The 27312-nt window shown below is 59.8% G+C and overlaps 3 protein-coding genes across 5 annotated transcripts in view; 1 reads left to right on the plus strand and 2 right to left on the minus strand.

Annotated features, from left to right (window-relative positions):
* Positions 1–1827: 1827 nt before the first annotated feature.
* Ptx4 (pentraxin 4) lies at positions 1828–6446 on the minus strand. Its single transcript, XM_070019710.1, has 3 exons — positions 6239–6446; positions 4657–5293; positions 1828–3493 (listed from the first exon to the last, which is right to left on the minus strand). The coding sequence occupies exons 1-3, from the start codon at positions 6440–6442 to the stop codon at positions 2853–2855; spliced, it is 1482 nt and encodes a 493-aa protein (XP_069875811.1). The 5' UTR covers positions 6443–6446; the 3' UTR covers positions 1828–2852.
* Positions 6447–8178: 1732 nt separating this feature from the next.
* LOC138825411 (telomere length regulation protein TEL2 homolog) lies at positions 8179–20016 on the plus strand. Its single transcript, XM_070019921.1, has 21 exons — positions 8179–8450; positions 8967–9315; positions 9850–10127; positions 11873–11941; positions 12150–12297; positions 12795–12897; positions 14495–14563; positions 14738–14879; positions 14965–15101; positions 15560–15639; positions 15799–15903; positions 16163–16251; positions 16393–16484; positions 16645–16761; positions 16885–16956; positions 17121–17312; positions 17980–18071; positions 18505–18604; positions 18781–18845; positions 19054–19169; positions 19469–20016. Exons 2-21 carry the CDS (start codon positions 8981–8983, stop codon positions 19573–19575), a joined length of 2508 nt encoding a protein of 835 aa, XP_069876022.1. The 5' UTR covers positions 8179–8450; positions 8967–8980; the 3' UTR covers positions 19576–20016.
* A 32-nt stretch (positions 20017–20048) lies between these two features.
* LOC138825410 (intraflagellar transport protein 140 homolog) overlaps positions 20049–27312 on the minus strand; it is a 58974-nt gene continuing 51710 nt past the window's right edge. For 2 of the 3 annotated variants that reach the window (XM_070019918.1, XM_070019919.1), the window contains 10 exons: positions 27170–27265; positions 26862–26994; positions 26490–26633; positions 25700–25828; positions 25404–25586; positions 24237–24443; positions 23886–24098; positions 23627–23793; positions 21803–21944; positions 20049–20663 (listed from right to left, as the gene is read on the minus strand). In XM_070019918.1, the coding sequence (XP_069876019.1) occupies positions 20457–20663; positions 21803–21944; positions 23627–23793; positions 23886–24098; positions 24237–24443; positions 25404–25586; positions 25700–25828; positions 26490–26633; positions 26862–26994; positions 27170–27265 (1621 nt within the window). In that variant the 3' untranslated portion in view covers positions 20049–20456. The remainder of the gene's footprint in view (positions 20664–21802; positions 21945–23626; positions 23794–23885; positions 24099–24236; positions 24444–25403; positions 25587–25699; positions 25829–26489; positions 26634–26861; positions 26995–27169; positions 27266–27312) is intronic. The other variant, XM_070019920.1, reaches the window with a different exon arrangement.

Below are 27312 nucleotides of genomic sequence, written 5' to 3' on the forward strand. Positions count from 1 at the left end.
GGGAGATGGTGGAAGCAACACCCTGCTCAGGCTTTCCTTGTCTTGGATCTGAACCCCTGGGGTGGGTAGAAGGAACTCACAGTTGCTTTTATCTCTTACCTAAGTCTGAGACCAAGAATTCTGCAACTAGGGCTGGGAAGGCGGCTCAGTGGTAGAGCGCTTGCCTTGCATGCCTGAGGCCCTGGGTCCCATTCCTCAGCACCACATAAACTAAACAGAAAAAGCCGGAAGTGGCGCTGTGGCTCAAGTGGTAGAGCGCTAGCCTTGAGCTGAAGAACTGAGGGACAGCACCCAGGCCTTGAGTTCAAGCTCCACGACCGACACACACACACACACACACACACACACACACACACACACACACACACACACACACACACACACACACACACACAAATCTACAACTAGACCACCAGAGATCAACTCCTGCCTGCTTCTATGCAGGGGACCTGGCATTCCTTCAGGAATACTAAGCAGCTCACCAGTCTTTGCTCCCTCTTCAAATGCAGAATGAGAAGAAGCAAAAGAATTCCAGAAATCACGGGAGGAGGTGAAGAGGAGAAAAAGATGGAGAAGGGGGGGCTCTCAGCCCTGAGTGTATAATCCTAGGAGTCTGAGTCCAGCCTGAGCAGCGCAGAGAGACCCTGTCTCACACACAAAGGCAGGCAGAGATAGATGGCTGTCCACCGAGTTCCATGGTCCTGGGAAAGGGGAAGCCAGCAAGTGACTCAAGCGTGCACACAGCATACCTCCACAACTGTGACTCGGGACCTGCCAGCGTAGCGCGGCCAGCTGAACTTGAGCTGAAGTCCTGGAGCGCCGGTCCACGGGAGATGGGAGAGATGCTGGGGAGAGGGTGAAGGGGCATTGAGGTCTGCCACGGCGCAGCTGGGTATCGCGTCATACCAGCGGGCTGCGTCCTTGTGGGTCAGGAGAGGCAGGCATTGGTCTAACCTCTGCAGAGCGGATGCCAGCTGCATGGGGGGCCTGGGGCCCCCGGCTCTGCTAGTGTGAGGCAGAGGCCTGCTCCAGTCTACTCTCTTGCTTTCAAGATGGGAGCGGACAATGTGTGAGTTCTGGGAACCAGGCCTGTTCCCTGCCTCGAGCCCCACAGGACTCCCAAGAGTAACCTTTGGCCAAAGGCAAGACTGCCATGGCTCCCTCTGCCTCTGACGGATCTTGACGTTGGGATCTTGCCTTTGGCTGTTCTTTGGGAATCTGAGGGTCAATTTTTTTTTCAATTACATTTAACATACCTTTTCTAATTGCCAATGCATGTATTTTTTAGCCTGTCAGAATAGGGAATTCTTTTTTTAAAAAAGATGATCAAAAGACACAATACTAAGTGATGTTGAAAAATGAGGCATTTGCCAGGCATAGTTGCCAGGAATATGTTGTAATTCTAGGGCTCAGGAGACACAAGTTCAAGGACAGCCTGGACAAAAAAAAAAATCACAAGCCAGGAACAGGTTGCTCACACCTGTCATCCTAGCTACTCAGGAGGCTGAGATCTGAGGATCGCAGTTCAAAGCCAGCCTGAGCAGGAAAGTCCATGAGGCTCTTATCTCCAAGAAACCACCAGAAAACCAGAAGTGGCGCTATGGCTCAAGTGTAGAGTGCTCACATTGAGCTGAAGAGCTTAGGGACAGCACCTAAGCCCAGAGTTCAAGCCCCACGACCAAATGTGTGTGTGTGTGTGTGTGTGTGTGTGTGTGTGTGTGTGTGTGTGTGTGTGTGTGTATAATTCATCCACAAAAAGAATGAGATGCAAACATTCTACAGCATGCGGAATGTGGAAGACGTTATGCTGAGACTAGACACACAGGCCATGTGATATAGCACTGCATTTATTTGAAATATTCAAAACAAGCCGGGGCACTGGTGGCTCACGCCTGTCATCCTAGCTGTTTAGAAGGCTGAGATCTGAGGATTGTGGTTCAAAGCCAGTCCAGGCAGGAAAGTCTGTGAGAAAGCTGGAAATGGAGCTGTGGCTTCAGTGGTAGAGTACTAGCCTTGAGCAAAATATAGCTCAGGGAGAGTGCCCTGAGTTCAAGCCTGGGACCAACACACACACACACACACACACACACACACGCACACACGCACGCACGCACGCACGCACACGGAACATCCAGAAAAGGCAGACCCACAGGTAGATCTGGGGTGCCCAGGGCTAGGGGTGGCTATGACTGAAATTCTCTAGGACCAGATGTTGGTGATGTGGCCGGGCAGGTCAGCACATTTACAAAAACCTTTGAACTGTGGACTAGAAAAGCCCATTTATAGCATGAAAATTACACCTCATGAAGCTGATTTCAAAGCATTGCCTGTCTGTCTTTAATGGCAGCCCTGGCGGCCCCACCACCACAGCACGACAGGACAGGTCTGACCGGCTGCCCGCCAGGGTGCTGGGAAAGGGAAACCTCCCAGGCCCTCTCCGCAGGAGCTCGTGGGACAGCCGTCACCCAGGGGAACACTTAGGAAGTCATCTGCCAAGCAGGTCACATCCATATGAAGGCCATCTCGGCAGTGTCAAGGAGCATACGGGTTGGTCCTGGACCAGCTAGTCTGTGATCACTGCGCAGGCGCTTCAGAGGAGAGGCCTTGTCTAAGCCTAGCACTCCTGTGGGGTGTGTCCGGCCGGGGTGAACTAGTATACTGCACAGAACAAGGGAGCCAAGGTTCTTGGAGGCACAGTGTCGTGGGAATGGAAGGGTACAGTCTCTGTGAACTTGGCTGGCCCCCCCATCAGATGTTTTCCCACGCACCCCCACTACCCAAGAAGTGATCCCTGAAATGTGTGGGAGGGTCAGGGCCGGCTCCTTGCAGGGACGCCCCCGTGGGGTGCTGTCTCAAGGACAGTGCTCCAGGCAGGTGCAGCTGACCCTCCGCACAAATCCCCCGGCCCACGTGGCATTGGCTAATGTCAGAATGGCACCTGTGGGGAGCCCTCTCCCCATGGCAAGGTCTGCCACTTCCCCAGGGACCAGGGCCCGGTCCCAGATGGCCAGGCCCGCCACGCTCCCCACGAAGGCCTCGGCACCGTCAAACCCGCCCCCCACGCGGTCTTGTTCCTGGCCCACCACGAGGGACCCTCCGGGAGGGATCTCGTAGCCCACTCTGAAGCGCGAGCCCGTGGCCGCCAGCCTGCGGTCCACGTGCAGCCAGTACCTGCCCTCGGTGGACGCCCAGACCACACACACATGGTGCCACTGGCCGTCCAGCAGCGGCTGCAGCGGCAGCTCCCTGAAGGCTGGGTCTCCGATCACAAAGTGGACGGAGCCGGGGGCCAGGGAGTCCCGGCCATGCAGCACTAGCTTGTTGTCGTTGTCCTGGGTGGCGTAGGAGAGAAGGGTGCCCAGGTGGCCAGCGGCCGCGCGGACCCAGCTGCAGAAGGACAGGGCTCGCAGGGCTGTGAGGAAGCCGGGACTGAAGGAGAGCACGTTCTGTGTGGAGGCATTCGGGAAAATAAACACAGGGCCCACGTTGCAAACTAGAAAAAGAAGGGGGTGAAGAATCAGTCCCCGAACTGTTCGTGAACCCAGAATTAGCAACTCCCTGAGCTGCTGTGTCGTGTTGACCTGTAGCGACAACTTTACCTGGCCACAAGATCACCCACTCCACAGGTAGGACCTGGGAGCGAAGGCAGCCTGCCAGGAGCCCTGCATGCCTGGGTGAGCCGAGCCATCTGCCCACAGTGCCGACCGGAAGCTCCCTACCATGGGAGGAGCCTCTGCCTGACCGCCCTTCCACTCCTGAAACGAATCACCACCCACTTACCAATGGAAAGCCGCCCAGCTCCGGGCAGGAGCAGGAGGATCATGAGTTAGAAGCCAACCTGGATAAAGTGAGACCCTATCTGAGGATCGCGGTTCAAAGCCAGCCTGCGCAGGAAAGTCGTGAAAACCAGAAGTGGAGCTGTGGCTCAAGTGCTAGAGCGCTATGTTTGAGTGAAAGTGCTGACAGCACCCAGGCCCTGAGTTCAAACCCCGTGACCAACAACAACAACAACAAAAGGCTGATTGTTTAACTCAAGTGGCAGAGAAGGCAGCCCTGGGCTTGATCCCATTATAGGAGAAAACAAAAACAAAAAACCCAGCCCAGGCCCGGGTCTATTACTTTTTGTTGCTGGTGGTCAAATCCACTGTGGGTCTCACATAGCTCAGGTCAAAACCGTGGCCAGGGAGGTTTCCTCCACAGGACACAGACACACAGAGAAGAAGCGGCCTCCTCCCCCAGCCCGGGAGGGAGGTGCCCGCGGTCCCTGGCTGCGGCCCTTCCTAGAATCCTGACATAACTGTCAAACCTCTGCCTTTGTCCGGTTTCTGCTTCTGCCACATCCTGTCTTGCTGTCTTGCTTTCCGTGTCTCCTCCTTACTCTTCCTCCTCCCTGACCCTCGGTAGTGACATGGGGCCACTGGGATAATCTGGGATCATGTCCCTGTCTAAACCCATGACAGCGACCCTGAGAGACACCCTTCTGCTGTGTAAGGACCATGGTGACCTGGCCCGGCGGGAGCCTGCAGACAGGCTGTCATGTGGGAGAGGGGACACAAAGCCAGGGTCCTCTCCTCATAGCCCTTGGGGAGGAAGCTCAGGAGGAGCTGGAGGGGCAGCTGGATATCTGAGGCGGGGCATCAGGCCTGTGACACTTACTATGTCCCTGTCCCTGGGGGACCCGTGCCAGCTGAGACGGGTCCTGAGGGTGCACGAGAGACCGATGGACGCTCGGGTCAGGGAGGGCAGAGGTGTCTTCAGGGTGATTCTGGAGTGCGGAAGCCCCCGGTGTCTGCCTACCCCTCTGCAGCTGCAGGGAGCCTGGGCCTGGCTTTGCAGGCCGAGAGGGGGTCAGGGCTGAGGGGCCGTGATGGTCAGTCCGCAGATGCCCCTCGAGGACGGCCAGTCTGGCTCCCTGGCTGTGGATCTGGCGTGTCAGGCGGGCCAGTGTGGCCTGCATGGCCTGCATGTCCCGTGCCAGGCCGGCCAGGGCTTCCTGCCGCGCCTTCTGCTTGTCTGCCTCCTGTGCCCGCTGCCTTCCCTGCGCGCTCAGGGCAAGGTGCAAGGCCTGGAGCTGCGTGTCCACCTTCCGGCTTCTGCGCTGGGTCTTCCTCACCCAGCTCTTCAGGTGGGCCAGGTCCCCCCAGACTATGGCCTGGGACCTGTTGACTGCGAGAGCCGTGGCCTGGCTGTCTTCTTCCAGGCTCTGGAACCGGGCATCGATGTTGTAGGACACGTTGTAGTTGCTGGCAATGCTTTGCAGGTGTGTTAAGGTCACCTCTTGGAATCTCCAAAACTGCAAAGAGGTCACAGCAGTTATGGGTGGGGGGGAGAGGGAGACTGTTTCCGCTCATAGCAGAAGCACCTGCAGCACTGTCTGGTGACAGGGTTGATCGTGCCGTGACACCGGAGACGTGGGCAGATAAATGGCCACGGCTGGTCCTGCAGCTTCGCAGTGAGGGCGGGGGGCTCCAGGCGCACGGCGGCTGTCCTTCCCTGTGGTCAGCGGCTTGGCTGCCTAGCTTGCGGGGGGGGCAGCCGGATGGGGTATGGGCCGTGGGATCCCTTTGCTGGAATAGAAGGACACACACAGGGCCCCCGGGGCTATCTATAACCTCTGCTTTGAGATGCACTAGAACCTTCTCAGTCCCATACCTGGGGTAGTCTGGAAACCTTGGGCCCCCAAGCTCCCTGCTGCTCAGGCCTCTCAGATGCCTGGTGTAGTTTTGCAGGCCCTGCCGCAGATCATCTGACTGTACTCAGAGCCTGAGCCAGCTGGCCCTTTCCTGATGTCCAGATAGGTGAAAATGCCATTATCTGCTAGCAAAAAATCCCCCCAAACCCCAAACCCATCAAACCAAAAACAAAAAAAACCCTCATGTCCACAGAGCACCAATGCTTACAGCTGTTTCTGTAACATCCACCATTCATCTGTTGCCATTAAAAAACAAAACAAAACAAAAAACAAGCCAGGAGCTGGTAGCTCACACCTGTCATCCTAGCTACTCAGGAGGCTGAGATCTGAGGATCATGGTTCAAAGCCAGCCTGGGCAGGAAAGACCGCGAGACTCTTATCTCCAATACTACCAGAAAACTGGAAGTGGTGCTGTGGCTTAAGTGGTAGAGTGCTTGCCTTGAGCTGAAGAGCTGAGGGACAGCGCCCAGGCCCAGAGTTCAGGCCCACGACCGACAAAAAATAAAACAAAACCCAACCCAACTGCCCCAAGTGAGGCCCGCCTACCTGCTCTTCTAGTCTACGGAGCCTCTCAAAAAATGGTTTTCTTTGCCCCGCTGGGCCTGTTTCCTGAGATGAAGCCCCATGTAGATATACTAGCATGAAGACAAGGAGGAAAGACAGAGTCTTCCTCCCCGAGCAACCCATGTTGAGAGGTGTGGAAGTCCCGCAGTCTCCAACGAACGCAGGAAGCCGCGTCTCCCCACGCATCTGCCTTTCCCCCGTATCTTCTCTCTTCTCGGATGAGTGGTTTTCCTTCCTCAGCCCTGGCTGGATGTCAGCTTCTTCCTGCCACCTTAATGAAAGGCCTGTGCCTTGAGGCGCATGGGCTCTGAGAAGAACCCCGGGTTCCCAAGGAAACAAGTGTTAAAACAGAAGCAAACAGTTTATTTTGGAAAGTCATGCCACGGGGTGCATGTGAGGCCCGGTCGGGTTGGCCCAGAGACTGATGGGAGCTAATGGCTCTAACAGGAGCGCATGGACTTGCAGAAGCAAGATGGGCAACCCCACGGGGCCTGGAGCTCACTGGAGCCAGGTCCGCACTGGCCTCCGATTTGGCCATGCATGGCCTTTCTCGCTCTCTCGGAGAGGGAACTGAAATGTGATTAGGAGTTAATTTTTTTTCAAGGACTTGATTACTTTCATTTGTTGCTTGTTCTTCTGAAACAGGTCTTGCTAGAGTGTCTAGGCTGGTCTTGAACGCCTGGGCTTATGCAATCTTACCTGACTCAAGTCTCCCAAGTAGCCAGAATTACAAGGGTGTGCTGATACACAAAAACATAAAAAATTCGCACATTCATGGGATCATAATGTTTTAATATTTGAATACACTGTGTAATATTCAAATCAGGTTAAACATAGCTGTCTTCTCTTTTTTTTTTTTTTGCCAGTCCTGGGGCTTGAACTCAGGGCCTGGGCACTCCCTCTGAGCTTCTTTTTGCTCAAGGCTAGCACTCTACCACTTGAGCCACAGTGCCACTTCCAGCCTTTTCTGTGTATGTGGTACTGAGGAATTGAACCTGGGGCTTCATGCATACTAGGTAAGCACTCTGCCACTGAGCCACCTTCCCAGCCCCCTAAGTTCTCTTTAGATGTAGGCTGTGCAGTGGGGTGAAAGCTGATTCTGAGGGAGATTTGTGAAGTCCTGAGCCTGGGACCTGTAAACACGAGTTTGTGTAGACAAAGTGTCTTTGCAGAGCTGCAGATGGATTATCCAGATGGGTCCTGAGTCCCAACAGGCAAGCGTCCTTGACTCAGATGGCAAGAGGACCCAGAGCGGATGTTCCTGCAGAGATGGTGGTGGAGAAGGGAATGAGTTGCCACGAAAAGCACCTGGAGCCCCCAGAAGCTGGACAAGAACAAAGATGGGCCCTCCCCAGACCTCCATGACCGTGGAAGGGTAATGTTACTTGTTAGAGGGTCCTGGTTTGTGGTAATAAAACAACCCAGTAAAGTGTCCCCGACCAGATATCCGTCCTCCCCAGGACTGATGAGCCCAGAGCACCAGGCCAAGGGGTAGGCCACTGACCCACAGCTCGGCCTGGCTCATGGAAGGGATGGAGCCTGTCCTGGGGAACCACTGGCTCCTCAAGGCCCAAGATGGAGGAGCAGGCCTTAGGCTTTCTGAACAAGGATGGTTTCCATTTAAAACTGTTCATCCAGAGCAAGGCACCGGTGGCTCACGCCTGTCATCCTAGCTACTCAGGAGGCTGAGCTCTGAAGATCATGGTTCAAAGCCAGCCCGGGCAGAGCCCCAGCCACGAGGGAGGCCCAACGTCTCGAGACACAGTCACGCCCCCCCCGCCCCCGCCCCCAGGACCAACTGCTGCGGATCAGCCGACAGCAGGAGTTCACGCCCACCGCCAGACTCCAAGGTAAAACCACGCCCACACGGCCACAGACCACGCCCCACAGGGCCACGCCCACAGAGGAAAGCCGTCTTCTGCGCAGGCGCAGACCCAGTCGCTGCCGTCGCACAACTAATTCGTCAGGCGCGGCTGGCGCGTTCCGGCCCACAGCCTTTAAACACCCGCGGCAGCCGCCTCGGCCGGGAGACTCCAACTCGCGGCTGCTGGCCGGTCCTGACGGACTGAGCAGTTCTCCCGGGGCCGCGGCGCTGTGGCGAATCGGCGGTGACGAATCCAAGGCGGGGAGTCGGCGGCACCCGGGATCCCGGGGCGCAGCGACGGCTCCGGAGCCCGGGGCAGGCGGGGGCCAGGTCGGCGGCGGGGCCGGGGCCCGGGGCAGGCGGGGGCCAGGGCGGGGGCGGGGCCGGGGCCCGGGGCAGGCGGGGGCCAGGGCGGGGGCGGGGCCGGGGCCCGGGGCAGGCGGGGGCCAGGGCGGGGGCGGGGCCGGGGCCCGGGGGTGACGGGGGCCAGGGCGGGGGCGGGGCCGGGGCCCGGGGGTGGCGGGGGCCAGGTCGGGGGTCGGGCTGGGTCGGAACCAGGCTGGTGATGGTGGGGGGCCCGGTCGGGGGCGGGGCCGGGGCCTGGGCCTGGGGGTGGCGGGGCCAGGGCGGGGGCGGGGCCGGGGTCCGGTGGTGGGGGGGGGGGGCCCAGGTCGGTGCCCAGGAGGTGGGGGCTGTGAAGCCCAGGCCTGGCAGGATCCGGGAGGGAGGGGGATGAGGAGGCCGGGACGGGAAGGCCAAGGCCGAGGTGAGCTCTGGGCGAGGAGCCTGGGAGGAGGGACTGGCCTCCCCACCTCGGCTGACCTCTGGCCTTCCTGTGACCCTCAGGCTCGCCCTGCAGGATGGACCCTGAGCTGTCTGCCGTCCGCATCTCCGTCCGAGAAGCCATTCACACCCTGTCCTCTTCTGAGGATGGGGTTCACATCCTGTCCACCCTGGGTGCCCTGAAGCGGTATCTGGGTGAGGCGGGCGACCCAGCCCTTGGCAGAGAGAAAGAAGAGTTTGCCACTATACACTTCTCGGCTTTCCTCAGATGTCTGTTCAGCAAGCTGAGCCCCAGCTGGTTGGAGCTGACCCCAGATGGCCAGCTGGAGCAGATCTGGGGAAGCTTCTTCCTGGAGGGCCCTGCTGACCAGGCCTTCCTGGTGATCATGGAGGCCATCGAGGGCACTGCCGGGTGAGGGGCAGGGGCGTGGCCCAGGAGCGGTTGGTTACGGTGAAAACCCGGCAGCTGCATGGGCCTCTCAGCCCTCACAGTAGGGTGTCCTGGAAGGCGTGAAAAGAGGACTGAGAACTGTCCTTTCACAGCTGGACCCTGGTGTCCATTTCTTCCCGGGGAAGGCCCTTGCCTCCCCTCTCCGCTGCCTGGGCGAGCAGGGCTCGCATCACTGGTGCAGGCAGCGAGTCCGCTCCAGCGGCAGCAGCACAGCTGGCGCCTGCTGACCTCGCTCAGGGCAGCGTGGCCTAGCTGCTGTAGGCACGCCACAGACACCAGTCCCAGGCGGTTTCCAGGTTGGCCGTCAGGTCACATGCCGTTCCTTGTGAGGACACTCTGAGCGGCACTCACATCCCACCACCAGTATCCGCTCGTTCAGAACAGGAGTTTTCCTTCAGCTCATGAGTCAGGACACCGATGTCGCCTGCGTGCTAAGGGCTGTGGGAGGCGGGGGAGGAGAGGCTCGGGGGCTTCTAACACACCTGCACTGTTCAGCCCCAGCTTCCGTCTGATGAAGATGGCGCAGCTGCTGGCCAGGTTCCTCAGCGAGGGCAGGGTGGCAGCTCTGATAGAAGAGCAGTGTCGGCCACGGACGCAGCCCAGCTTCCCGCTCCTCCAGGAGACACTGCTCAACAGGGTGGTGGGCCTGCCTGACCTCCTGGGCAACCGCCTGCAGCGGGACAACCTGGCTCCCTTCTTCCCCCAGAGCTACTTCCCTCTGCTGGGGGAGGAGGTGGCCCGGGCCCTGCGGGCTGCCGTGGACACCCTCCGAGGTGAGTGCTCCACCGTCTTAGCTGTCATCCCCTCCTCCATCCCATCTAAGGAGGGTTTGATGGCTTGTGGGGACTTTGGGGTCCTGGTGACACGATCAGGTTAGGCACCGGGGCTTCATCATGGGGGCAGGGGGGGATCCTGAATTCCCTTAGTCCTTGGTTGGATACTGGGCAAAGCCACCAAGCTGGGGCCTGTTCTATGCCTGTCCTTTGAGCTGAACTGCACTGCACAAGGGACTTGTCCTTGTTGGCTGTGCCTGTGCTGGGCGTCCACACCGTGTTGAGGTCTTTGGGTCTGAGGCGAATGTTGAGGCTGACTTCGACCCCTCCAAGTCACCCAGAAATCCAGCATAGCCCATGGAGTGTCAGAGGTTAGCTCTATAGGCGTGTTCAAGAGTAAGGTGGGAGTAGGAGCCACTGAGTTCCATGAGGACGTGGCTGTCACACTCATGCCAGCAGGGTGCCAGCAGGGTAGACGTGTCAGAACCTTTGCCGACTCCTGCAACATGGCCTATTTTTTTTTTTTTTTTTTTTTTTGGAGGGGGGTAGTAGTGGGGCTGGAAATTTGGGACCTCTTGTTACATTTGCTTATTCATGGTTGGTACTCTACTACTGAGCCATGCTTCCAGCCCAACCTTTGTTTTTAAATGTGACAGTACTGGGGCTTGAATTCAGGGTTGATATTGCCCTTTATCTTTTTTTTTTTTTTTTTTGGTCAATCATGGGGCTTGAACTCTGGGCCTGGGCGCTGTCCCTCAGCTTTTCAGCTCAAGGCTAGCGCTCTACCATTTGAGCTACAGTGCCCTTTCAGTTTTCTTCTGGGTTATTGGAGATAAGAGTTTCATGGACTTTCCTGCCCGGGCTGGCTTTGAACCATGATCCTCAGATCTCAGCCTCCTGAGTAGCTAGGATTACAGGCTTGAGCCACCGGTGCCCAGCCCCCTTATCTTTTTTGCTCAAGGCTGGTGGTGTATTACTTGAGCCACAGCTCCACTTTTGGCTTTTTGATGGCTAATTGGAGATATGAGCTGCTCACAACACTTTTTTTTTGGCCAGTCCTGGGGCTTGAACTCAGGGCCTGGGCACTGTCTTTGCTCAAGACTAGCACTCTACCACTTGAGCCCCAGTGCCACTTCTGGCTTTTTCTGTGTATGTGGTGCTGAGGAATTGGACTCAGGGCTTCATGCAAGCTAGGCAAGCACTCTACCGTTAAGCCACATTTCTAGTCCTCTCATAGATGTTTCTGCCCAGACACTTCTGTCCAGGCTGGCTTTGAACCATGATCTCCGATACCAGCCTCCTGAGTAGCTAGGATCACAGACATGAGCCCTGGCTCATGAGCCCAGGTCTCTCCTTGTTCTCGATCTTCTCATGGCTCCTCTTTCACTGATGAGCAAGTTCTTTACTTTTTCGTGAGTGGTGGCAGCTGCTCCAGTGTCCACCACCAGGCCGCAGTTCTGTAGTGGGCCTGTGACTGAGTCCCCTCTCAGTACCTGCTTTTCCTTGGTGACTTTCTGCCCATTTTCACGTGGCAGGCATTTAGTGATGGCTAGGTGGGCTGATTGGCATGGGTGAAGCTTTGGCATTTTCTGAGTGCCATTCCCCGTCTAGATCTTGGCTGGCAGGAGACTGGCTTGTTCTTGTACACCTGTTCTGAGTGGAGCAGTGTTCTCACAAAAAGGAGCCACTTCTTGGCTTCCTTACGGCCGTCGCGCCTTCACAGTCAGTCTTGTTTTCTGTCTCAGAGGGCCAGGACTGTTGTGTCTCCTTCGTGTCTCGAGTCCTGGGGAAGGTCTGCATCCAGGGCAGGCAGAGTGAGTGGCACCCATTCCCCTCGCACCTTTCCTTGGGGGTGGGGGGTATGGGAGTGGGTGTGGGGGGTAGTCTGGTGTCACTGTGCATCCCCACAGTCTTGTCCTCAGTGGACCCCTTGTGGTGTCCACTCTGAGTCCTGGCTGTGCTGTGAGCCCGTGGCCCCCTGGCCGGGCACAGCTCCTGAGGCCCAGGCTTGTGTCTCCTCAGAGGAAATCCTGGGCGTGCTGGTGCCCCGGCTGACGGCGCTCACCCAGGACAGCTGTCTGTGGCAGCGGGTCTGCTGGCGCCTGGTGGAGCAGGTGCCTGATCGGGCCATGGAGGCTGTGTTGACTGGGCTCATGGAGGCTGCGCCGGGGTAAGCTGCTAGGTGCCCCTCTGAGTTAGTGTTTCTCTGGGGCGCGGGTGGGGAGCCCACTGAGGCCACTGTCTATGTGCCCTCCACCCTGGTTGTGCTTGTGGGGTGCGAGGGCTGGCTCTTCCTCAGCATCGGTGTTTCTAGATAGCCACTGGTTGCACAAGTGCAGGTCCTTATGCTTTTCACAGCCTAGCTGCCCCCCCTCCACCCCGAGTCTATGCCCAAGTAGACCCCCAACCTCTGACAGGCCTCCCAACTCTGCCCAAGTAGACCCCCAACCTCTGACAGGCCTCCCAACTCTATGCCCAAGTAGACCCCCAACCTCTGACAGGCCTCCCAACTCTGCCCAAGTAGACCCCCAACCTCTGCAGTCCACAGGATTTTTCAGTCCCAGGGCCCTTGGCGTTTCCTGGTGAGAAGAACACAGATGGGAGAGTGCCTTTCCTACACTCCTCCAAGGACGGCTGTGACCCAGCCCCTCCCGTCCCTACCCACAGGCCTGAAGTCCTGTCTCGACTTCTGGGGAACCTAGTGGTGAAGAATAAGAAGGCCCAGTTTGTGCTGACCCAGAAGCTTCTGTTCCTGCAGTACCGGCACACGGTGAGAAAGCAAGCAGGGCGTGTGCTGCCCTGAGCACTGGAAGAACTCTACCAGAAACGGAGTTGGCTGGGAATGGGCTTTGGTGGGCAAGAGCCTGCCTGCTTGTCCTGCATGAGACCTGGCGTTCCATGCCAGCGCCACATGCACAAACCCCCCCCCCCCGAAGGGTCGGTGAAGTGGGGGCACTTCCCTCCCTACTGACAGGCTGCTGTGACCCGGGCACTGGGCACCAGGCAGGCGTTCCACAGGTCCCTGGCCCTCCTTCCGGCCCAGGAGGTGCCCTTGCCAGCTCTGTTCCGTGATGCCAGGATGTGGCTGCCACCGTCCTTGTGGCCCAGCGTCCAGCGTCCAGCTCAGGGTGCCAGCATGTCGGCATCAGGTGTCAAGAGCGGGACAGTGGGGCTGGTTTCTTAGTGATTACTGTGAGCTGAACTCTGTCTTGGGTGTGCCACCTGCCTCACAGCCATCACCCTCTGCGAGGGGGCCCGCGCTGCACGCGAAGCCAGCAGTGCACTGCCTCACCAGGAGCTGCTGGGCCCTGGGGGCAGGCCAGGGCTGCAGGGGTCTGCAGCAGACCTATTGAGCACGCGAGAGCAGCGCCCTGGAGGAGGCCTGGCCAGGCCCAGCGGAGCAGCCTCCGAGTGAGCCATCAGGAGGGTGGGCCAGGCTGACCTGAGCTGGTACTGGGTCTCTCTTGTGGCAACGGCAGGAGGCAGGGAGCTGAAAAGGCCAACTAGGCTGCTGGCAGACCTGAGCAGGGGTGTGCCGAGTGGGCTGTGGGCCCGGTAGTCATTCTGGCTCTTGTGAGGACTGAAGTGGAGCCACGGTGGAGCTGCAACTCAGTCCCCCACTGGCTGCGTGGCGGGCAGCTGGGGACAGCGGCCTACACTGGCAGCCAGGTACCACTCTGCATAGAGCAGGAGGGAAGCCCTGAGCTCTTCATAGCTCAGCTGCTGGCCAAGGGGCGGTGGGCAAGTGCAGTCCCGAGTAGATGGAGAGCCAGAGCTGCCCCACCCAACCCCGTGAGGGGGTATCGGAGCCCCTCGCCCCACAGTCCCAACGGGACGGCCACAAAGCAAGAACTGCAGGTGCCAGCGTGGACGTCAGGTGCCCTTTCCTGGGTGAAAGAGCAGCTGCTCAATGAGCGGCCCGAGGCCAGGTCAGCACCCAGTGAGGCTGGCAGCCTAGAGCCGAGCGTGGCCAATGGCGGCCATCAGAGCAGGTGTTGGAGTTGGTGGCAGGATTCTCGTCCCCACCAGTGCCGTCAGTGAAGCGCAGGGGAAGGAGAAGTGGGAGTTGGGAGTCAAGGAATTGAATTTCATAGTTCTGCTCACGGAAGAAGGCCAAAGAGTAAGGAGAAAGCTGCCCCTCGGTGTGTCCCGCTGGCATGGGAAACACACCGGGGTGTGGGGCCACAGGCAGGCTGGGATCCCAAGTGCAGTGCTGAGTGACTTCCGCTCTGCGAGCCGGAACTCGGGCCAGCTACTCCATCGCTAAGCGTGTGCTCCAGCCTGGAAGACACGGACAACTGCCTTAGAAACACTAGGTGGCAGGGAGAGCGTGTTCTCTGCGGTGACAGTGCGGGCTTTTGCCGCAGACGCCCATGCTGCAGAGCCTGCTGGGGTACCTGGCCGCGGACAGCCAGCGGCGGCCGCTCCTCGTCCAGGTAAGGGCCGCCTTTCATCTCATCCCCAGGGTGCCCGGGCTGTCCTCGGGTGGGGAGGGCGGGTCTAGCTTTGCGTGTGCCGGAGCCCCCTGCAGTGGCTGGACAGCCAGCCACGCGCGGTCCTGAGCCGTGGCAGAGTGGCTGCCTGACCAGGCAGGACCACACCACCCACAGGCACTGAAGGAGCTGCTGGAGACGTGGGGCAGCGGCAGCGCCGTCCAGCACGCGCCCCTGGCTCAACAGCGCTACATCAGCACAGCCATCCTCATCTGCCTGGCACACCTCGGGGAGCCGGAGCTGCAGGACAGGCGGGACGGTGAGCGTGCGGCACGCGTGGCCCGGGCGCCGCCTTGCCGTGGGCGCCCCCAGGAGCGCTCAGGGCTCATGTCTGCTGCTTCCAGAACTGCTGGCCAGCATGATGGCGGGGGTGAGGTGCCACTTGGACAGCAGCCTGCCTGCCGTGCGCCGCCTGGGCATGGTCGTGGCCGAAGCCCTCAGCTCCCGCACCCACCCCGAGGGGCCCGCCCTCAAGTTCCAGGTAGGCGGGGCCGGCCTCCTGGGGGCTGGGGTGTTGGCGCACGGGGGCTGCGCCGGATTCATCACAGACGTCCTCCAGACGGGCGGGGGAAGAGCCTGTCTTGTTGCCCGGGGCTGCTGGGAGGCCTGGCCAAGCTGGCGACAGGTCGCTCTGAGCAGGTGGCTTGCTTCTGCTGCCTGCTGTGCCAGCGGTTACCGCTGGGCCTGACCTGCATGGTCCCTGACCGCGCCCTGCCTAGTCTCACGGTGCCGGCCCAAGTTCCCTTGTCTGCTGAGCCCCTGGGATGCCCTTGGGGCATGGCACCGCGGCCATCCTCAGCTCCTCGCAGGGGAGATGAACCAGCTCAGCATGGCCAGGCTCCATGGGGTTGGACAGACTGGGGAGGCCAGGCTGCGGCTGTCCCTCGGGGGCATGCGCCTCTGTGGGCAATGCTGACCCTGGCACATCTGCGCTTGCAGTATGAAGACGATGACGAGGTGAGCCGTGAGATGCTGGCCTTGGCCACCCCCCAGCCTCTGGGGGACAGCCCCCAGGCGAGGTGAGGGCCCCCGCATTCCTGGTCTGAAGCTCCCTCTGGGAAGTCGGTGGCCTGGGTGGAAGTCAGGGATGATGTGGGTGGGTGTGGCAGAAGCCTCACCACAGACGCCGGCCGAGGCTCCCACGGGCGGCCCCCGATCACTTCGCTGTCCTTCCCTAGAGACCCATCCCTGGCTCCTCCGGCTGCAGAGACCCCTGCAGAGATTGCCGGAGATGGTGCCCAGTCCCCAGGTCTGCCACAGGGCTCCGGCTCGGAGCTGGACAGGTAGGGCAGGGCCCCTGGAGAGTGGGGTGAGTGAGCGAGCGGTCTGGGCAGGGGGTGCCCTGCGGGGCTCCTGTGCTCCCGGCGCCTCCGCTCTTGCTTTCAGCCCGAGCATCCTGTCCCCGCTCTGATTCTTGCAGCCCTTGCTGGTTGCCTTTCCTGGAGTCCTGGGGGAATCTCAGCATCTTCAGGATTTGTCCCTGGAGAGTGGGAGTCTGCTCCCTGGGGACAGGTGCTTCTGCCGTCTGCTCTGTGTCCACAGTGACGATGAGTTCGTCCCCTATGACATGTCACAGGACAAGGTGCTGAAGAGCAGCAAGGTGCCCCTGTATGTTCGAGACTGTGTGGAAGGTGGGTTTTGGCTGGGGTCCCACGTGGGCCTCACTGTGGCTTTGGCCGAGGGGTGGCTGAGCCCGCCTATCCTCATGGCCGTCCTGACCGCCCGGGCCCACCGGCCCCGGGGCTGAGGCGGGCCTGCCTGGTTCTCTGCAGTCCTGGCCGCGTCGGAGGACCCGGAGTGCTGGGAGGCCGCGCTGCAGGCCCTTGAGGGCCTGGTCCACAGGAGCCCTGAGGCCACTCGGGAGGTGAGCAGGAGGGACTGGGCCACGTGGTGACAGCTCTCCTGGAAGGGAGCCTGCCTCATCAGAGCCCTGCTGAGCGGGTGGCGGGGGGCGGCCCGGGCCGCGTGGGCAGTGGCTGGCTGGGGCCGTGGGCCCCTGACCCCACCCCTTGGCTCTGTGCCAGGTGAGTGTGGAGCTGGCCAGGGTGCTGCTGCACCTGGAGGACAGGACCTGCCTGGTGGGATTCGAGAGACTGCGCCAAAGAGCCCTGGTGCTGGTCACGGTCACGGACCCCGCCCGGGTGAGTCCCCGCACAGTGACGCAGCCAGGGCAGCCGGTGGGGAGCACGGCGCAGGCGCTGTCCCGTGCCCTGCAGCAGCCTCGGGAGGCCGGGCCCATGGCGGTCTCTCTTCTCATGGCTTAGGTAGCAGAGTATCTGACCTCACAATTCTACGCTCTGAACTACAGCCTCCGGCAGCGCATGGACATCCTGGACGTAAGTGCCCTGGCCCTCTCGGTCCCAAGCTGCCCCAAGATAGGGAGCCCCAGATCCTTGCAGAGAGTGATCAAGGTCCCCCCCAGGGCTCTGATGGCCGCGGAGCTGACGTGTAGAAGGTCCTTCCGCAGAGCTGTGGCACCGCCCTGTGTCTTCTCCTCTAGGTCCTGGTTCTGGCAGCCCAGGAGCTGTCCCGGCCAGGGCGCCTCCAGAGGCCTGGCTGTTACGGCTTCCCCGGTCCTGGTCCCCAGAGCTTGCCAGCGGTGGCCACCCCTCAGCCTGGCAGCGCTGCGGCTCCTGACTGGCGCGTGGTTGTGGAAGAGCGGATCAGGAGCAAGACCCGGCGGTTCTCCAAGGTCAGCCGAGCTGGACTGCATGAGGGGGTGGCAGGGTGAGCAGTCAGGTGCTCCCAGGGTCCGTGTGCACCAGGGGGCGGCTCCTGTGCTGGTGAGGCAAGTCAAAATGGGAGTTGGAGTAGCCCATCAGAAGCCAGCCAGTGGCCGCCGTGTGGCTGGGCTTCCCGGCCAGCGGTGATCTTACCCTACCCCACATGTCGGCAGTATCGAGACAGTCTGGGTTTCCACAGGGCTGACCGAGAGCCTGGGGGCTGTTCAGCATCACAGTGCCGAGAAGTCCCACCGTGAGGACCAGGCGTGGTGAATGTGGGATGTCCGGGGCCGGAGCAGGCCGGTGCCGGACCCTGCAGCCTCCAGCTGAGGTGACCTGTGGGACATAGCGGCCACCTTAAAAAATTTTTTTTTGCCAATCCTAGGGCTTGAAGTGAGGGTCTGGGCGCTGTCTCTGAGCCTCTTTTGTGCTCAAGGCTAGCACTCTACTTGAGCCACAGGGCTACTTCCAGCTTTTTCTGAGTTGTTTACTGGAGATGAGTCTCACAGATTTTCTGCCAGGGCTGGTTTCAAACCACAATCCTCAGATCTTAGTCTCCTTAGGAAGTAGGTTACAGGCATGAGCCACTGGCCCGTCTTGGCGTGGCCATCTGATGGGACCGTGTGTGTCTGGCAGGGTTCTTCCCGGCAGAGGCTGCCAAGTGGCCCCAACGACTTCAACTCTGTGGCTGGGTGCTTCTTCTTTCCCCTCATTCAGCGCTTTGACCGGTGAGCGGGTTTTCTGGGGCCCTGAATGCAGTGTGCACACGGTGCTGCAGGGTAGAATCTGAGATGGGGTTTTGCACAGAAATGTGTTGTGAGCATGTCTGGAAGGGCCCTCTGCTGGGGAGCGTGTGGTGAGGGTATTGGTCATCCATCGCTCTCTTCCTGTCTCGGGCTCAGGGTTCTGTTGTGTTAACACGGAGCCTGCCTGGCACCGCCCACTTCCCGCCACTCCTTCCATCTCCGAGTTGGGCTCCACCCCTTACTCAGGCTGAGAGCTGGGGTGACAGTAGGGGTTACACTCCTGACTCAGGGCCCGGCTTGTACTGTGTGGGTCAGAGTAGGCAATACAAGAGGGGGTGTCTCCTGCAGTAGCCCAGGAATTCAGGCAGCCAGCCCTGAAGTCCTGATGCTGCCTTTCCTCTCTTCTGTATTGTAGACCGCTGGTGACCTTTGACCTTTTGGGAGATGACCAGCTGGTTCTTGGAAGACTAATCCATACCTTAGGGGCCTTGATGTACCTGGCTGTGAACACCACGGTGAGCAGAGGCATGGGAACCAGAGGCGTCTGAGGAGCGTGGGAGCAACCACCCAGCCCCTGCCACATGTCCGTCTGTCTCCCTGTCTCCATCCCTGGGCTGGACGGTGGTCAGGTCACGGGTGGGAAGCGCTGTGTACCCGAGTCCATGCCCACCTGCCCCTGCTCTGGTGTCAGGTGGCTGCATCCATGGGGAAAGCCCTGCTGGAGTTCGTGTGGGCCCTTCGCTTCCACGTCGACACGTGAGTGCCTGTGGGGGTGAGGGCGGCCATGTTTCTGGGGAAACGGGCCTGGCACCTCCCAAACACGAGATGGGCTGAGCAGGGGGCTAAGGGGGCTGGGCTGAGTGCGGGTACTTGGGGTGTCTGTTGGACTCGGGAGCAGCGTGCAGTCTGTCCTCTGCTTCCTCTTACCACACTACGCCTCCCCTTCTCTACCCCGTGCCGGTAGCTACGTGCGCCAGGGCTTGCTGTCGGCTGTGGCCTCCGTTCTCCTCAGTGTGCCGGCGGAGAGGCTGCTGGGAGACCTGCCGGAGGAGCTTCTGGAAGCCAGGTCCTGGCTGGCTGGTGCGTGTGCCGGTGATCACCAGGGGTCACTCGGGTGACTGCAGCAGCTGGGGGAACAGTAGAGGGTCTGGAAAAGGAACTCTGCACGTGGCTCTATCGCCTGGCCCGGTCTGCAGCTCTCAGGGAGGAGGGGGATGGGTGGTGATGGACAGTGGAGGAGGGTGGTGGACGGTGGCAGAGGGAGGAGGAGGGTGGTGGATGGGAACGGGTGGTGGGTGGTGGTGCGGGGCATCTTAAAGCAAAGGCACAGGGCAGTCCCTCAGTGCCACCTGTCTTGCTCTTCCCTCCTCCCTCGGCAGATGTGGCTGAGAAGGACGTGGATGAGGACTGCAGGAAGATGGCGGTGAGGGCTCTGCTGCTTTTGGAAAGACTCAAAGACTCGCTCCTCCCTGCTTCCTCCCCCTAGTCCTGCAGTGTCCCGTCCACAGGGAGAGGGGATGGGTGGCCTCCGAGGAGGGCCTGAGGCAGTGGCTTGGGAGCGTGCCTGGCCTGGAGGGCCGTGCTGGGCAGCGTGCAGCCCGCAGCCCCTTCCCGGCCCTGCTGTCAGTCGAGGAGGCTTGTGTTCAGCTGACAGGAGGGCTCTGTGCGGTCCCTGCCCCACTGATGGGCTGTGTGTGGGGGGCTCTGGGCCAGGGCAGCCCTTCCTCCAAGGGGCAGGGTGGATGGGGTCTAGCTGGCTCCCCGGGAGGGCTCCACCATACTCCTTCAGGGTGTCGGGCAGCAAAGCAGTCGGGTTGGCCCTCTGGTCCCATAGCGCGGGGCTTCTCAGCACTAGGTCCCGGAAAATAAACAGGGTAGCAGGCGATAACGCCATCTTCCTCTGTTTTTCACATGCCTCATGAGGGCAGCCACGATGGGAGACAGGAAGGGGCCCGGGCCTCTGGGAAAATACTTTATTGGAGTCATAGCCACTGAGGCGGGCCCGGAGGCAGAAGAGCATGGACATCAGAGCATAGGCCTGGGGCCCTGCCAGGGGCTGTCTGTGCCAACTTGGGCAGTTAGCAGAAAGGGGCATCTACTAGCCTCAAGTAGCCACAAGGACACAAAGCTCTAGAAGCTAGACTCCACCATCTGTGGTTGGGGGAACATAGGAACGAGGAGTCCAACTCTCCTGAAAGGAGCTAAATGGCATCCTAGGAGCCCCCAGGAGCCGGGCACGCAGAGGCGGCTTGCCCTCCATCCTCGAGGCCTGGACACGGGGCAGGCCCACAGCACACCGCCTCCCAGGCGTGGCCCTGCCCCTGCCACTACCCCATTTATGTGCGGCTCGCACCGGGGAGCAGGGCCTCAGGGCTCACTCTCCACCTCCTCCACCACTTCCTCGTCCACCTCCTTGTGGTCCTCCATGCTGTTGTGGCGGATCCGCTCAGGCATGATGCGGGACAGCGGGAGGCCCAGGGCCTGGTGCACGGCGTCCACCGTGCGCTGGTCCACATAGTAGGACATATTGGCGGAAGGAAGTCTCTTCCGCATCTCCTCAAGGTACTTGTAGGCCTAGGGCAGAGATCATGAGTCACGTGAATGCCTAATGGTCATGAGGGCCGGGGATTGTGGGAGCCCCCATCCCCTCACAGTAAGGAGGTGTCCTAAACCCCCGTCGCCCGACGCTCTGCCCTGGGGTAGGGACAGCCTCGCAGCTTCCCGCTGCGCGGAGGCTGCTCAGCACTGACAAGGGCCACTGGGTTCCTCGTGGCACATGTCTTGAGCTCTGGGCTGCTAACACTAAGCTGTGATGGGTATAAACAGCTGAGCCCCAGACCCGAGGCCTGCGGCAGCCTGGCACAAGCCTGCCAGGGGGAGGCAGACTATTCATCCACACTGAGACACCTGCTTGTTGGAGAGGAGGGCTTCGCTGGCCTGGAACTAAAGTCTCCTGCGTGGTGGGCCTTGAGTGTACACTAGAACGCAACCTGCACAGATCGCCAGAGATCAGTATAAAATGTGAGTGGCTTTGTGCCATTAAAAAAGCCATCAGCCCGTATCCCTAGCTGTCTGTCAATGGAGAGCTGGCATGAACCTCCAGGAATGAAGATGCCTCCCTGGGCACTTAACGGTTGCCTGTGTGTGTCAGCACACTGCTGGGCACAGAACAAGCTCGGGCCCGGGAATGCCAGGGTGCAGAGGCTGGCGCCCGTGTGCCCTGAACACAACCAGGCCTGGGAAGATGCCACGCCAGAGATCAAAGGACCAAGTGTGGGATGAGGAGTTGGGTGGCAGCAGCAGCAGAGCAGACGCTGGAAGGAAAGCTGGTGAACTTGGAAGGGGAGGAGCAGCAACTGCCCCACGTGAGAACAGAGCGGGGAGGAAGGGAGTCAGAGGTGTGGCTGCGAGGGGAGGTGGAGGAGGAACAGAGCACAGCACACTTCCTCACTGTGTGAAGGAAACAGTTACACGTCCTACCAGACAGAGATGGATCCACACCAAGTGATGTGTGCAAGTGGGGCTGCGGTGGACAGCATGACCACACAAGCTGGAGCAAGGGGGAGCGGCGCTGTGGGCAGCTGCCGTGGTCTGGGGTGACTGCGGGAGCCTGTCACCTCCAGGACAGCAGGATGGACAGGCTGCCAACAGTGACTGAGCTACGGGGCACCGGGGCACCGAGCTGCGGGGAGCCGGGGAAGCAGGGGCCTCACCATCTGGTGCTCCTGCCTGTGCACGTGGTGCTCCACCAGGAAGCCATAGACATCGCCGATGCGGATAGTGCTGTCCAGGTCTGGCTCCTCCAGGAGCAGCTCGCACTGCCTCACCGACTCCTTGGGGTCCTCCGTGTAGTTCCTGCCAGCAGACCAGAGAGGTCTGAGCTGGGGCACACACAGCCAGAGGCCGGCTGGCTCCTGTCCTGCAGAAGCAGCCCCGGGCAGTGGCCAGTGACAGGTTCTGGAGTTGTTATTCCACTAATTCCTTATCTATTAGTTGATTCACAGGTGGGGCTGGGAAGCTGGCTCAGTGGTAGAGTGCTTGCCCCCCATGCATGAGGCCCTGGGTTTGATTCTTCAGTACCACATAAGCAGAAAAAAGCCGGAAGTGGTGCTGGGGTTCAAGTGGTAGAGCGCCTTGAGCTGAAGAGCTGAGGGACAGCGCCCAGGCCCAGAGTTCAGCCTCCACAAACGACAACAACCCCCACCCCAAAAGAAAAAAAACAACACCCCAAAACCAAAAAACAAATACTGGTGATGGCAGAGCCAAGTCCTTGTCCCAAGCCAAAGTCTCCTAACCTAGTCCCAGGGAACATTCCAGAAGAAGCCCACAGAGGGACGTGTGCCATCTCCAAGGCAGTTTGGAGGAGCAGAGCACAGGTCAGCCCGTGTGCCAGGTGCAGGGGTTTCAGGGCGGGGCGTAACTGCGCGGCCACTACGGCAGGCCCTGGCTCCGTAGTCTTGGCAGACAGTGACCCGTCCAGAGTGGACAATGAGCTGTGACGGGGTCAGGGCCCATCAGCCAACCTGGCCACTAGCCCAGAGCCTTGCCTGCCTTAGCGCTGAGCGCTGCAGGGCTGTCTCCCCGGCCCCTTGTCCTGCACCCTGTTCTTGGTTAATGAGTCCAGGCTGGGAGAAGACAGTCTTCCTGAAGCCCACTGTGTCCGCGCAGTCCACAGCCTTCCCGGAGCCCACTGTTGTGTCTGCTGCAGTCCACAGCTACAGGATTTTTTTTTTTTTTTTTTTGGGTCTGGTCGTGGGGCCTGAACTCTGGGCCTGGGCGCTGTCCCTCAGCTCTTCAGCTCAAGGCTAGCGCTCTACCACTTGAGCCACAGCGCCACTTCCGGCTTTTTTCTTTTTGCTTATGTGGTGATGAGGAATTGAACCCAGGGCCTCAGGCATGCCAGGCAAGCGCTCTACCACTGAGCCACCTTTCCAGCCCCCAGCTACAGGATTTGAAACGTTGTTTCAAATGTTTTGGGAACTCGTTGTTGGGAACTCTATTTTCAGATAAGTAAAAACAACTGATCTTTCGGCAGAAGCTGTTTTGCTCCTTATAGCACGGACACAGGAGCTGCTTTGAAAAACTGAATTATCCAGCAATAGATTTAAAAGTCCTGAAAAACAGAGGCAAGCCAGGTGGAGCTGAGTTGTGTGTGTGAGATCGGCTAACACCGCTGCCCGCACCATACCTGCCCCTCATTCGATGCCCCACTTAACCCCAACACCCCGCCAGGTCCCCTATCAGATACTGCGCCCCCTCATCCCCTTCCCCTCCACACCAGCCTCCCTCCCGCTGGCTCTGATGCTCAAACAATCCGGCTGGCGCCTTGGTTTTGAAGCAGTTGTTGGGTGCGGCTCAGCTGTATCCCCCAAATTCCTATCTAGTCCAAGGAGCTGGGAGCAGGTACTTGGTCTGGTGTGGTCTTGCAGACAACCTGAACTCCCCTAGAGTTGCGGACAATGAATGAGGTGCAAACGGAGCCTAGGGGGTACAAGCCGGGCTCCAGGCGGCCTGCGCCGGGCCTCTGGGGCACCTACCTGCGGGCCTGGATGAATCTCTTCACCAGTGTCATCTTGCTCTGCAGCTGGGCCAGCTTCGTCTCCTGGTCCAGCGGGCTCTTGGCTTTGGCCTTGGACAGGCACTTGTAGGCCTCGGTCAGTGCGCCATGGGCCTTGTCATAGTTCTGATATTCGTCGATCTCTACCTGTGCCCAAGAGGAGCCCCCATCAGGACTGGGGCTCCACCATCCTCCCCAACCTCCCCGCCCCCCGCCGGAACCCCAAAGAGGGTCTGTACCTGGGCACAGGCATCATAGAAGCCGGCCAGGAGGTCCAGGGCTCGACCTTTGGTGTAGAAGCTGATGATGTTCTTCATGATCTCTGGCTCCTTCCGCCAGTCCAAGGACTGCAGGTAATTGGCAGCCATGATGTAGATTTCCTTCTGCCTGGAGACACCCGCAAAGAACACAATCTTCTCTGTGTCCCCAGACTTGAGCAGCGCTCTCATGGCCTAGGAAGACAATGGGGGAGGGCTTGGGCGGGCAGCCAGGGGTGAGCTGCCTGGCCCGGCTCCAGAAAGGCTGGAAGCAGGGCACTGCATGACACATCCACAGGGATGCCTGGCTCCACGGGGCAGCGGGCGGCCCACCTTCAGCTTGTTCCCGGCCTGTGTGTACTTCTTGGTGGCCAGGTGGTAGTGGCCCTGGCGCATGCAGCAGTTGGCAATCTGTTCTAGCAGCTCTCGCCGCGACTCCTCAGTCAGCTCCTTTGAGTCTTTGGACACGGTCATCTTCTCAGCCATCTCCTCAGTGATGGTCATATTCTGGTCCACACACAGCTGCAGAGCCTCCTGATACTGAGAGGGGCAGGGAAGCAGAGATGCTGAGGGCCGAGGGCTGGTGTGCCTGCACATCCCCGCGCCCCTCCCCCCCCCACACCCGAGGAAGCCAGGGCCATGGCGGCCGCTGTCTGGGCTGGGCCGCAGGTGGAAGGGATGGGATGTTCCCCGCATGCCAGCCCACTGTACTAGACACAGCCACACAGGCCCATCCCTTCCTTCCTTCCTTTTTTTGTTAGTCGTGGGGCTTGAACTCTGGGCCTGGGCGCTGTCCCTCAGTTCTTCAGCTCAAGGTGAGTGTTCTACCACTTGAGCCACAGCGCCACTTCTGGCTTTCTGGTGGTTTATTGGAGATAAGTGTCACAGACTTGGTGGTTTATTGGAGATAAGTGTCACAGACTTTCCTGCCTGAGCTGGCTTTGAACCACAATCCTCAGATCTCAGCCTCCTGAGTAGTTAGGTTTATATCAGTGAGCCAGGTTTATGCCTGTAATCCTAGCTACTCAGGAGGCTGAAATCTGAGGATCATGGTTCAAAGCCAGCCCGGGCAGGAAAGTCTGAGAGACTCTTATCTCCAATAAACCACCAGAAAACCGGAAGTGGCACTGTGGCTCAAGTGGTAGAGCGCTCACCTTGAGCTGAGGAGCTGAGGGGCAGCGCCCAGTCTTGCTGGTAGAGCACTCGCCTTGAGCTGAAGCGCTGAGGGGCAGCGCCAGTCTTGCAGGTCACTCGTGTGGGTGGTGTGCTCTGCCTGTGGTTGGTCATCTGAGTGAGCAGGTGTATGTTTTTCCTGCTGTGCTTGTCCGTGGAGGCCTGCTGGCTGGTGGGAGACGAGCTCTCCGCTTATGCTGGGTGCAGCCTGCTGTCCTGCCCTGGGCCTGAGCACAGCTGCTCTGTATCTCTTATTACAGGCGTGTGCCACCACAGTGGAGCCTCTCACCACCCCTACCCTAGCCACCTCTCCCCCTGGCCTTGAACCTTCTTGGCAGCCAACAGCAGGTCCACAGCCTTCTCAAACTGCTTGTGCTCGATGCAGAAGTCGGAGCATCGGGCCAGGAGTGCGGGGTCCGACTTCTCGTCCAGGTCCTCTGCTATGAGCTGCAGAGCCGCAAACTGCTGGGTGGCGAAGGCCAGCTCCAGGGCCTTGGAGAAGTGGCCAGCCTGTGGACAGTCGTGGACTCTGAGCAGCTGCGCAGGCTGCAGGAACGTGCCTCACATCCTCCCGGGTCACCAAGGGTGCTGCCTGCCGGTCCCTGGGTGGGGCCAGGCCTCACCTTGTGGTAAAGCATGACAGCCCTGTCCATCTGCTCGCCCTTCTCCTCGTAGTACCTCGCGGCCTCGATCATGTCCTCTGGGGAGCTCAGCAGGGCCAAGTTCATGAGCTGGTCATCCAAGTTGTTCTCCTGCGGGGAGGGGAGGCAGGACTCCATGGGCCATACCCACCGCACACAGCTAAGGCTGCAATCTGGGAGTCTGGCCGGGTGGGTAAGTCTCCTTCAGCCTGGTGTCTGCAGGTCCTGTCTGGCACTGCCTTTTCTTTTTTTTTTTTCTGTTCCTGTATTAGGCTTTGAACTCAGGGTCTCACTCGCGCTCAGCTTTTTCACTCACAGCTGGCACTCTACAACTTGAGCCACACCTCCAGCGTGCTGCTTAATGGGGTGGGGGGCGGGGGGGAGACTCCCGGGGCTGGCTCCGGATGACACCTTGGTCTCACTAGGTGTTTGTGTATTTTGTTCTATTTTATGAGGCACTGCAAGAAATACCCAATTCAGGAGAAAATTCCAGAAATGAGATCTGGATTGGGACTATTTATCAATGTCCAACAGCTGACATCTGGTTCACGAGCCCCGGATTTAGAACACCCAGACACAATTCAGGGTTCTCTGCACATACAAGGTCAGATGGAGGGTGCTAGAATGGGAAGAGGGCGGGGAGCATGAAGAGCAGTGAGGGGAAGACGAGGGAGGGGTCAGGGAGGGGGGGGCGAGGGTCCGGGTACAGCTGGGTGGAGGGGGGGGCGAGGGTCCGGGTACAGCCGCTCAGTGCCGGTGTGGAGAACCGTACCTTGCACAGGCGGATGGCATTGTTGAAGGCCTGTGCGCGTGCGTAGAAGTACACGGCCTGCCTCACATCCTCCTGGCTCTCGTACTGCCTGGCCAGGTGATAGGACGCAGCCCAGTTTCCAGTCTCGTTGGCTATTTCCGCAGCCTACAAAGACCCAAAGCGGCCCGAGGCCTCGTCTCGGCCCGGCAACCTCATTCCACCTGATGGGCTGATGGGCTGGCTCCCTGAGATGGGCTTTTTTTTTTTTCTTTTTTTAAAAATTAAATGTATGTTTTGGCCACATCAGGGGTTGAACCCAGGGCCTCACGGGAAAGCTGGCGCGCTAGGCTGCCTGCAGACTGTGTCCAGCCGGGCGACCGGCTCGGCGCTCACCTTCTGAATGTTGCCCTGGAAGCAGTGAATGCGGACCAGGGAGAAGTAGTCCTGGGCCAGCTCGTAGTAGTGCAGCGCTGAGCTCATCTCCGCCTGGCTCTCCAGGTACTGGGCCCACCACCTCCACAGCGTCCTGCAGAACGGCACGCAGCCGCGGGCGCACGATCAGTGAGCCTGGGAGAGGCTGGAGACCCAAGAACACTCCCCACATCCACCTGGGAAAGGACATGCAATGACCGCCCCCAAAAAACACCCCAAGAGACACCAGCAAGCCTCGCTAATGGGCAGGGTGGCCTGCGGACACTCACTTGTCCTTCATCTTGTTGATGTAGAGCTCCAGGGACTGCAGGTCCTCGGCCAGCATCCTGGGCACCTCGAAGCGGTGCGTGTCTGACTTCTCGTAGCTGTGGAGGGAGGGGACGAGAGGGCCTCATTTCCTCCTGCCTCGGCC

This window comes from Dipodomys merriami, unplaced genomic scaffold (genome assembly GCF_024711535.1).
Source record: "Dipodomys merriami isolate MVZ:Mamm:240054 unplaced genomic scaffold, mDipMer1.0.p SCAF_137, whole genome shotgun sequence".
NCBI classification, from domain to species: domain Eukaryota; kingdom Metazoa; phylum Chordata; class Mammalia; order Rodentia; family Heteromyidae; genus Dipodomys; species Dipodomys merriami.